Source organism: Equus przewalskii, chromosome 6, assembly GCF_037783145.1.
Source record: "Equus przewalskii isolate Varuska chromosome 6, EquPr2, whole genome shotgun sequence".
NCBI classification, from domain to species: domain Eukaryota; kingdom Metazoa; phylum Chordata; class Mammalia; order Perissodactyla; family Equidae; genus Equus; species Equus przewalskii.
In genome coordinates, this window is record NC_091836.1 from 26,429,808 (window position 1) to 26,441,821 (window position 12,014).

The following is a 12,014-nucleotide window of genomic DNA, read 5'->3' on the forward strand; positions in this document are numbered from 1 at the left end:
GTTGAAGTTCATCGCAGATCTGGGAAATGTTCTCTATCTCTCTGCATTCTGGCATGCCCTTCCAGCCCTCCCAGGTCTTATGGGAAGTGCAGATATGAATCAGAGTTTGGAGAATGACAGCAAATTCCAAGGGACTCGCAGTGGAGCTGAAGCATCAGCAAGCTTAGGAGAGTACCCCAAGATGCACAGGCAGGGGAAGAGATGCACAGGGAGCCAGAGTGGGGGAGACTTGAAATTTGGCCTGTCTAACCCGTTGCCCTTGGCCTCACTGCCCACACAGGCCTTGGGGATGGACTCCTGTAGGCTCTGAGGGAAGAGGAAGCTGGCTGTTTGCTGGGGTGGAAGGAGCCCCGGCTCTCTCGTAAAGGCCCCAGTGCCCCACCCCCACTACCTCAAGTGCTCAGCCACCCACTCAAGTCTTCAACCACTGCAGCCACCACAGGAAATATTTTTGCATGACGCCATGCTAAAGAGTTTGCAGCCCTCCGCGGCCTTGTAACTGCTTCAAGAGAAAAGAGGGTGAGCAGAGCTGAGGCGACAGGGCACAGTGTTTACTCACCCTCCCAGCAGTACCCACGCTGGTACCACTTGGCCAGGCTGTAGCCCAGGATGGACACAAGCAGCAGCGATAGCCCCACACCGAGGATCAGGCCCAAGGTGCCGATGGAGTCCTCACCTGCAGAGAGACACAGCATCCCTCAACCAGCTGCCAAGAGCCCTCTGAGCCCCCTCCACCGACTGATCTGCACCACGTTCCAGGTTTCCTCTCCTCCTCCCCACTGCCGCCAAAATGACTGTCCCTTGAGAATCTTGCACGGAGCTAGGTAGTTCAGCTAAGCCATACTAAGATGAGAATGTCCGATACCTGATTTTTTAGAGCTAGCTTGTTTACCCAAAGTAAGAGTCCTCTGACAATAGAGATAGTTTGGGGCTGGGACGCCTTCGCAAAGCCGTAGGCACTCTACTTGTTGGAAAAGACACTGCTGTTTGGGGAAGAGCCCAGGAGGTCTCTCCTCGGCATGAAGCCTGGAGGTGAGAAAGGGCAGCCTGGAGGGCCCCAAGAGCAGAGCCTCAGGACCCGCCCCCCAAAGTCCGCATACCCAGTGGTAGGGTGTACCCTTGGGCCCTGTTTACTGCTTATATTTGTTGCTTCTTCCCTTTTTGTGGTATGAGCTCTTAGCTAAATTTATATTTTATTTGTAAAGCCAAACCAAAAGAGAAAGAGACATTGGAAACATGCAGGGAGATGAGATGGGCCAGAAGCAGAAGCAAAGCAGGTCTGCAGGAAGAGGCTGACCATGGGAGCACTGTGGGGGACCCCCGCCCCGGCCAGGGCAGGGAAGGAAGAGGAAGGCCAGCCCCACTCCTGCTGGATGAGATGCCGGGAGCATGGACGAATAAGCTGATCTCCATCTACGTGGCAAGGTGCCTGAGGCTCCAGAGGTGTTGCCAAGAGGCCAGTAGGTGCAGCGGTGAAGCATAGCCTTTGGCAGAGCAGGCTTACGCCCGAAGCCAGGTCCATCACTTGCAAAATGAGAGACCTGAGCAAATCTCTTTCCTTCACTAGACTTCAGTTCGCTCTTATGGAAAATAAGCATAATAATAAATACACATAGAGTTGTTGCGATGATTAATGGAAATGCCACATATAGAGCACTTAGGAGAGGACCTGGCATATACTAAGCACTCAAAAGATGTTATTGTATCATTATTGTTGTCATTATTATTAGTATCAAATGATGCAGTTGTATTTTTTAAATATTTCACAATTCCCCCAACCCAAGCCTTTCTCTCTGCCATGCCCCTTGGTCCTTCTTCCCATTTAAGCAGCCAGGTGGTTCTCTACTCAGCAAAGAGAATGTGGAAGCCAAATGCAGAGAGAAAGGGTCTCTCCTCCTAGTTTTAGATTTCAAAAGCCCAGGCCCTCAGAGAAGTGGAAAGGATTCAAAACGTAGACAAAAGTTGAGCAAAAGCAAGACTATGCTCCTCACCACGCTAGGGAAAAAAATCTCCAGCCTGTGGCAGGGAAGGGAGAAAGCGAGAGAAGAGAGAAGAAAAAGCACGGGACAACCTTGAAAAGATGTCAGTGGGTTCCAGAGAGAAAGTCCTTGCTCCTGATCCAAAGTTGAGCCCCAGAGAGGCAACAGAATTTCCAGATAGAATTGTGGGATCCGAGAACTGGACTGAGCCCCAGAAAAACAACAAGAGCCCAGTAAAAACAGCTGCATGGAGCACCTTGGCTGATGGGGCCTCAGAGAACCTTGAAGAGTTGAGGTGCCCTCTCACGGCCTGGTGGCAACCAAATGATTTCTGTGTCCCCAAGAGAGGCAGGGAAGTCACAGAGTGGCTCTCCAACCTGAAGGAGTCATACAGCTGGGATCTAGGGACGCCTCTGCCGCACCCTGCGTGGCTGATGCTCAAAGTCCAGTTCAGGTGATGGCCATCGTAGGGGCGCCATTGTGAGCAGATGGCATCAGGGACTATGCACCCTCACACTTTAAGTCCCCAAGAAAATGGGGGAACAGGGATGCCCAAAGCCACTAATGGCATCCTCTCCGTGCCAGGCACTGTTCTAGGCACTTGTATTAGAGCAAGAAATAAAATATAAAAATCCCTGTCCTTATGGAGATTACATTCCAGTGGAGGGAGACAGACAATGAACAAAATAAAGAAATAAGTTCTATAATATATTGGAAGGTGATACACGCTAGGGAGAAAGAAAGCAGAGGAAGAGACAGAAAGCACTGTGGGGATGAGAGTACAGTTTTACATAAGGCAGTCAGGGAAGGCTTCATCAAGACTGTGACAACTGAGGAGAAAGCCCCGAAGGAGGTAAGAGAAAGAACAAAACGTGTAGCTAGCTAGAGTAAAAATATTCTAGACAGAGGGAGCAGCAGGTACAACTGAGGCAGGAGCATGCCAAGCAGGTTCCAGGAGCATCAAAGATCCCCGAGTGATGAGCAGGAGAGCTGCAAGAGTTGGGGTAACAGGCGCCACATAACGCAGTGTTTTGGAGGTAATAAGGAAGTTTGCTTTTTCCTCTGTGCAAGATAGGGAGTCATGAGAGGATTTTGAGCAGAGAAGTGACATGATCCAATGTTTAAAATCACTCTGACTGGCTACTGTGTTAAGAATAGATGTGGGAGAGGATGATGACAAAGAAGGAGACCAGTTAGGAGGCTACGGCAAAAATCCCAGCAAGAGATGTCCACGGGAATATAGTAGTGCCAGAAACTGACAGGCTAAAGTCAGAGACAGATCATCTGTGTGGATAATAGAGAGCGTGACAGTGACCCAAGAGCTCAAGTCTCCAAGAACTAGGGGCGGCAACCCAGGGGTGTGTGGACAGGTGACTCAACAAATCATGGTAGTAATATTTGTGGTATTTGTGGAAGCTGGGGTTTTGAAGGATTTCATCAAAGAAAAGTCTGCGCAGGAGTAGAAAGTACCAGGAGGAAAGCACCAGGAGGGGAATCACAGGCCTTCTGGAGGTGCAGCTGGGGAGGGAAGGAGACGCACAATCCCCGTTTGCCGCCATTTTGTCCCATCCTCAACGGTGCCTTCTGGCTTAGGTGGCTTGCAGACACATTTAATTACTCTATTTTCCTCTTTACCATTCTAGGATGCTCCCTTAACTAATAGTCTTTACTTATCCTCCCTCTTGTATACCTTTAAATCTTTATTATAAAATATTTCATGCACACAAGAAGTATATAGAACGACATGACGACCATCCACGTTCCTACTTCTAATCTTCCAAGAATTCTAATATTTTGCCATTCTTCCTTATTAAGTATCTCAGTTTCAGAGTAGTCTTCTTCTACCATTCCCTCTAAGTAACTATTCTCCCAAAGTTGGTGTTTAGCTTCCCCATACAGGTTTTTTATACTATTATTTCACTTTTTTCCTGTAAACTATATAAATATATGGCATTGTTTTGCATGTTTTCAAACTTTATAAATATTATATTAGGATTACTTCCTCTTCCAGCCACGGTAAAATAATGGAGACCAGATTTACTCTCCCACCTGAAATAACTAGAAAATCAGATAAAATAAGTTAAATAACAGAGAAAGGTAGTGCAAGATGGTGGTCCCTGAAGAAGGAAGTGAAATGAGGTGCGCTGTACGATCGCCAACTTACTGCCTGGGGCGTTTCCAACTCACACACAGTACAGGGAAGCGGGACCCTAAGAGAATCCAGCAGTCTGGGTTGAGGAAAAAGGATTTGGCATCTGGGAGACCAACACAATTCAAATTTATGGGACAAAACACCAGGAGGAGGGGCTTCCCAGAGAGATTTCCAGAGATCTGCAAAGGGGTCCCCTAAAGTCTTTGGCTATGGCTTGTCCTTTAATTTTGCTTATGGTGTCTTTTTAAAGCAGAATTTTAACTTTTATTTTAGTTAAACTTACCCCTATTTGTGGCTTTTAAAATCTTATTTGGGAATTCCATCCCTCCTCCAGGAAAGACTTCTTAATTTTCTTCTAAAAGTTTTATAAGATTTTTTTTCCTTTTTCTCCCCAAAGCCCCCCGGTACACAGTTGTATATTTTTTTTAGTTGTGGGTCCTTCTAGTTGTGGCATGTAGGACACCGCCTCAACACGGCTTGATGAGCAGCGCCATGTCTGTGCCCAGGATTCGAACCAGCAAAACCCTGGGAGCATGCAAACTTAACCACTCGGCCACGAGGCTGGCCTATCTTCTAAAAGTGTTAAAGTTTTGTTTTTCAAAGTTAGGACGCCAATCTACCTGGAATTCACTTTTGTATATGTTATAAGGTAAGGATGTAATTTTTATATGGAAAATTTATTTTTTGTACTTTTCCCCAGTGATCTTCATTGTCACCACTTTCATATATCAAGTTTTACATATATGTGTGCTTCTTCTGGGCTCTCTATTGCCTGTTGGTCTAAATGTCTATCACTGGACTACCCTACATTATCCTAATTCTGTGGTCTCATAATAAATCCTGATAGCTGGTAACATAAACACTGTACCTTATTTCCCCTCAAAAACATATTAGTTATTCTGGATCCTTTGCTTTTTCATGTGAATTTTGGAATCAGTTTCTCAAGATCAGTGAAGATTCCTATTAGAATTTTGAATGAGATTACAGTGGATTTATAGGTTCATTTGAGTGAAACTAATATACTTGTTATATGGAGTCTTCAAATTTATAAACATGGCATATATTTTAATTTGGGGAAGTCACCTTTTGTAGGCTATCATGTGTTTTATGATTTCCCCATTAAAGGTTTTGCATACCTCTCATTAGATTTACTCTTAGGAACCTTATAGTGTTGTTGCTACTGTGAATGGGAGCTTGTTCTGGGTACATTGGTCATATGTCTAGCAATGTTGCTGAATTATCTCATTCTAGCAGTTTTTCTGTAGTTTCTCTCGGATATGTTGACTATCACATTGTCCCCAAATGAGGGCAATTTGGTCTCTTACTTACCTATTCTTGTACTTCCAAATCTATTCTTCTTGTCTTATTGCATTGATTAGAACTTCGAGCATAACACATTTTGATATATGCATTTAATGCTCTAAATTTACCCCTAAGTATCACTTTAGCTTTTCTGTAAGTTTTGATATGTAATATTTTTACCTTTGTCTGGTCTAAACGTTTTGTAATTTCTACTGGGATTTCTTCTTTAACCCATGAATTCTTTGGCAGTGCCTTCTTAGTTTCCAAATATAGGGGATGAGGTGTTTTTCTTTTTACTTTTTATTAAGATAGGTGTTAGTTATAGCATCGTGGCTGATACTCTTTATAAGAAAAGAGAGTAACAGTTAATTTAATTTCAATAATCACTCCATGTTTTCATCTAATTCATGAAGTCAAAGTAAAGCTATTGGAAGCTCATTGTATAGAAGATAAAACATGTGAGATTATTGTGAATGCTGTTGAAAATTCAGTTTAAAAATTTAATATTAATAAAATTTTTGCATTTTTTCATACATTTGTCATTCTGAGTTTAGTCTTGGATATTTTTTCTCACCTATTTTCTAGTTGACTAATTCTTCATCTATATCCAATGTGTTATCAAACCATCTTTTGTGTACCTTTTTTTTTTTCTGAGGAAGATTAGCCCTGAGTTAACATTTACAGCCAATCCTCCTCTTTTTGCGGAGGAATACTGGCCCTGAGGTAACATGTGTGCCCATCTTCCTCTATTTTATGTGGGACACCTGTCGCAGCATGGCTTGACAAGCGGTGTGTAGGTCTGCACCCAGGATCCAAACCAGCGAACCCTGGGCCACCTAAGTGGAACATGCAAACCCAACCACTGCTCCACCAGGCCAGTCCCTCTTTTGTATTCTTAATTTTAGTTATTATACTTTTCATTTCCAGAATTTCAATTTAATTCCTTTTTTACAATTTCTAGTTACTTGTCAAAATTTTCCATCATGTCATTTAATTTCACATTATTTGCTATACTTCTTTCTTTTATTTTTTATTGGTTGTTTCAGGGTTTATAGTATGTATCTTTAACTTATCACAGTCATATATAAGTTAAAAGTAAAAGGATAAATAAAGATATACATGCAAAAGCTAATCAAAAGAAAGCTGAAGTGGTTACATTTATATCAGACAAAGAAGATTTCAGAACACTAAATATTACCAAGGATGAAGAAGGACATTTCATAATGATAAAGGGCTGATTTATGAAAAGGAAATAGCAACCCTAAATGTGTATGCATCATCATTATTCACCTTTAAAATATAAGGTGGAAAAATGGATAGAACTGAAATAAAAATTAAACAAATCCACAATTATCATTAGAGAATTTAACTCTTCTCTATCAGTAATTGATGGAATGTGAAATCAGTAAGGATATGGAAGATATGAACAGCACTATCAGCCAACTTGACCCAGTAGACGTTTATAGAACACTATATCCAACATCTGCTAAGTGCACATTCTTTTCAAGTACTCATGGAACATTCATCAAAATAAATCATATGCTAAGCCATAAAGCAAGTCTAATAAATTCTAAAAGAGTAAAATCACATTTAGGTTATTCTCTGACCACAGAATTATATTGGAAATAAAAACCAAAATAAAATCTGGAAAATGTCCCAATATTTTGAAATTAAATAACACACTTCTAAATACCTCATGGATAAAAGGAGACATCACAAGAGAAATTCGATGACATTTAGAGCCAAATGGTATTGAAAACACAACATATCAAAAAATGTGGATTGAGGAGACAGTCCAGGGAGACGAAGACAGCTGGAGTTCACAGGACAGAGGTAAGAGCTGCACAGAGAGATAACCCCAGAGATGTGCAGAGGGTCCCCTCAAGCTTTCAATGAGGCATGGATCAGCGCATACGTGTGAATAAACTACCTGAAGTCAGAGAGATTATCATCTGAAAGAATTAGTAGGAACACTGTCTAGCATTCAAATAGGGCTGAGTACAGTGCCTGTTCCCATAAGCCAGACTGGAAATACCCATAATTCACAGAGCACTGGATAGAGAACTCAGGAAAGTCTTCCCTCATAGTGGAATAATTAGCCTTAGACTGAGCACTGCTCTGGACCCACCTAACAAATCATAAAAGCAAGACCAGAAAAGATAAAACTGCTTCCAAGTAACTTAACTGCTTCCCAGAATACTTACAGGAATACAAAAATAACCAGCATTCAACAAAGTAAAATCACAATGTCTGGCATCCAACCAAAGATTACCAGGCATGCAGAGAAGCAAAGAAACATGACTCATAATGAGGAGAATAATTAACCAATTGAAACCAAGCTGGAACTGACAAGGATGTTAGAATCGGCAAACGAGGACATTAAAGTAGTTGTTATCATTGTATTCCATATGTTCAAAAGTTAGGCAGAGACATTCAAGATATAAAAAAAGACCCAAATCATATTTCTAGAAATGAAAAACACAACATCTGAGATGAAAAATACATTGGATGGGATTAATAGCAGATTAGACATTACAGAAGAAAAAAAGTAGTGCACTTGAAGACATAGCAATAGAAACTATCCAAAATAAAATACAGGGGAAAAAAAGAATAAAATAAATGAAAACAGCATCCATGAAGTGTGGGACAACTTCAAGCAACCTGGTATGTGAGTAGTTTGATTCTTCTAAGAAGAAGAGGAGGTAGAAAAAAATATTTGAAGAGATACGGCCAAAAATTTTCCAAACTTGAAGAATCCATTGATTTATTTATTCAAATAATACATCTCCTTCCCTATGAGGAATTCTGGTACCCATGGTTGATATTGTAACTTTACTTTTTCACTACAAAAAGGAAAGCCTAGACTATCCTTAGGAAGAGAAGGACTGCATTTCCTTTCAACCAACCCTCCGTGAGAATCACTTTTTTCAGGAGCCAGCCTGGTGGTGTAGTGATGGAGTTCACGTCCTCCACTTCAGCAGCCCCAGGTTCACGGGTTCGGATCCTGGGCATGGACCTACACACTGCTCACCAGGCCACACTGTGGCAGTGTCCCACATACAAAATGGAGGAAGACTGGCATGAATGTTAGCTCAGGGACAATCTTCCTCATCAAAATAAAAAAAAATCACTCTTTTCAACTAGAGTATGTGTGTAAGTTGGAAAATATGTAGGACTAGGGTGTGGTCTCCAGTAAGAGTTTGGGGTGTGTGTTTTCTGTATTGCTTATAAACAGCAAATATTTAGAACTAAACAAAGCAGATGAATAAGTTGGGGTGTATTTTCTTATAAATTGAGAAGCTGGACCCTTTTGCTCTCCTGTGTAATGCCTGTGCTGAGGTGGACCAATCTTCAGGCACAGCCAGAGTTTTCCTTAGAAATAGTTTTAGGATATCTTAACTATATGAATAATTAAAGATGAACAGAGAATCTTTTCCTGGGATTTGATATAGGGAAATAATATTCCTCCCAACTCTGATGCATCCCATTAAAACGTAGGTTTTATGTAAGTCTCAGTAACTATGAACTTATGGTAAACTGATAAACTTAATAATAGCTGTTCCCTCTCCATAAACTTCAAGTTTAAGAAAGGATCGATAAAATAACATCGGTCCCAAAGATGGTGCTGTAGGTGAAAATTCTCCCAGATGTTTCAAATAGACTGTCAGGTATGTGAGTCCAAAAAAATCCACCATCACTTTTATTTTGCTTAAGTTAGTTTTTACTTTTCTTAGGCTGCAATATTATTGCCATCATTCTATAGTTTAAAGAAACTATAGAGCTCATAGAAGTCAACTAATCATCCAAATCCACACAGATCCACATGCCAGAGCCACAGCAAGAACCCAATTCTTTCTGGCTCCAAAGCCCACGCCCTTCCCACCATCCTTTATTGTTTGGAATGACTTGCTCTGTAAAGTTATTAGACAGAAACCAAATAAATTTTAGATGGCATCTCCAAAACGACGATATCACTTTTAGAACAGTTGATATCAAATGTCTTTGTGTCAGTAGTTAGATAACAGTGTTAACTGACTGCTGAAGCTACCCGTACCCCTAATTCAATACACCCATTACCACCAGCTTACAAAAGGACTCATACTTCTGTTCTCTACAGCAGGGAGGCATACACCCACATTATCCAAAAGCAGTTTCAAATCACTAGGATGTTTGTTTAAAATGAGGTTATTCAAAATGGGAGTCTTATTTTGTGCCACTCATAGTCATTATTTGATCTGGGGCAGGGGGAGGCATTTCCTTCAACCCCACTCTTGCCATTAAGATGCAGATTTTGTGTAGGGATCAGCAGCCTTATAGTCAAAGGCTAATGAGGCATCATTCTAACTGTGCTCTTTTATTAGTCCTGATCCCACGGAGGACCAAGGGGCTCTAGGGGAAGAAATGCATTCAAGACCACCCATCTACAGCCCCTTTCCCTCCCTGCTTCACTACCTCCCCTGTATCACGCTGATTGGCTCAAGGTTGCTAGTGGGCTATGTCAATGTGTGTTGAAAGGTCATAATCATGGCCTTTCTATTTCACTTCCTCCTTCCACATGTCTGGAGCAGTAAGGAACCAGTCTCGCCATCATGCCCCCCTCATTTATGCTCAGGCACTGTCATTATAACAGTTTCCTGCTCTTGCAGGCCAGGGTGTGGTAAGACGTAGGATCTGGATTTGGGCAAATGAGAAGAAAAAAATGCCCCAAGGGTACATTGGCCTTTGTCATTACTCCAGCCAAGTATACAAGACAGGTCTGTGGGAACTTGAGACGCAAGACTTTTGATGTAATGTTACTTTATCTTTCATTTGTCTCCCGTTTCTTTATGTATATCTCCTCCAAAGATTTTGTGCGGTCTGGGGTAGGTTTTCAGTATTTCTGAATATGGCCAAAATATTTTCTTAATTCCACAAAAAAAAAAAAAAAACATTAAAAAACCTGTACAGGGGCCGACCCAGTGGCACAACGGTTAAGTTTGCATGTTCTGCTTTGGTGGCCCAGGGTTCACCGGTTCGGATCTCAGGTGCAGACCTACATAATGCTTGTCAAGCCATGGTGTGGTGGGCGCCCCACATATAAAGTAGAGGAAGATGGGCACGATGTTAGCTCAGGGCCAGTCTTCCTCAGCAAAAAGAGGAGGATTGGCAGCAGATGTTAGCTCAGGGCTAATTTTCCTCAAAAAAAAACTCCAAACAAACCTATACAAACTGATTTTACAAACAAGCCTATGCTTGTCCTTATATAAAATATTGACCTAGGAAACCCAAGTTTTTAGTTTGTAAAGAAGAAAATTGGCACAAAGTTTACTGAGAATGGTGAAGTAGAGAAGGTGGAACAGGAAAAGAAGAATCTGAGAACAAAGTCGAGGGAAGATGTGAGTTAGGAAGCTGGGGAGAAGGCAGAAGAGGGAATTGAGAGGAGCAGAAGAAGAAATTAGTGGGTGTGTAGTTTGAAATGCAGGGTGAAAATTGTAATTTCCCTTTTTGAAAATAGAATCAAGATGCAAGAGAGTACAGTCAGCCCTCAATATGTCAACAAATAGAATGTCTGGACTTAGCTGCCCAAATAAACGGCATAGCAACCATACAAACAAAGTATAGCATAAGTATATAAATAAAACCAAATGCAAAAGAGGGACAAAGATCCCAACCTAGAACAAAACATGACTCAAAAAATAAAAGGAAATTTCTCAAAATTGCTTTACTCTCTAGAACTGCTCATTAAAAACATGCATTAAAATAAAGGAAGGAAAAGAAAGATTAAGGCAACAAATTGAGGACAACATAATATCGTTATGAAGATAATATATTCAATAGAAATTGCAAGGAATAGAATAGATAACATTAAAAACTAAATAAGTGGGGCCAGCCCGGTGGCATAGTGGTTAAGTTCGCACATAGAGGTTCACAGGTTTGGATCCCGGGTGCAGACCTACGGTACCAGTCATCAAGCCATGCTGTGGTGGCATCCCACATAAAATAGAGGAAGATTGTCAGAGATGTTAGCTCTGTGACAATCTTCCTCAAGCAAAAAGAGGCAGATTAACAAAAGATGTTGGCTGAGGGCCAATCTTCCTCACCAAAAAAACAAACAAGCCAAATAACTGACAGAGAGAAAGTTTGAGATAAGCACAGAAGATGGGGAATAAAAACACAAGGGATTAAAGCAATTAGTGAAAAAGCTAATAGTTATGGAAGACAGACAAAGATAATCCAGCCTAAGTGAAATTGGTAACCCTGAGTAGAGAAACCAATAAATTAAATAAAATGTTTTCAAAGATATAATAGAAGAGACTTTCCCTGAAATGGCATCTGCAGATTAAGAGTATATCAGGTTTTAGGGAATTTGATTCAGAATACTCAAGACCAAGATATTTCTACTAAAGTGTTGTTCTAGTTATTAAGCTATTGTTTCTCAACTTCAAGCCCACCCTCTATATTTGATTTTTTGATGCTGCAGCTGGAACTCTGCAACTCACATTTCTTCCTTGCCAGCTGGGGGAGGTCCTACCAATGGGGGATGATAGAGGGGGACTGAAAGTCTGGAGGATAAAGAAGGGACTTGCTCTGTCCGATCTGCT

At 41.3% G+C, this 12,014-nt stretch overlaps 1 protein-coding gene across 7 annotated transcripts in view; it reads right to left on the reverse strand.

The window, feature by feature from the left end:
- Positions 1-12,014, reverse strand: part of SMIM35 (small integral membrane protein 35) — a 73,273-nt gene that overhangs the window by 11,759 nt on the left and 49,500 nt on the right. For 5 of the 7 annotated variants that reach the window (XR_011540882.1, XR_011540880.1, XR_011540879.1 and 2 more), the window contains exon 2: positions 560-676. The exons of the other annotated variants lie outside the window; for them this stretch is intronic. Coding sequence is in view for 1 of the 5 variants with exons in the window: in XM_070623231.1 (XP_070479332.1) it covers positions 560-676 (117 nt within the window). In the remaining 4 variants the exon portion in view is untranslated. The remainder of the gene's footprint in view (positions 1-559; positions 677-12,014) is intronic. 7 annotated transcript variants of the gene reach the window in all.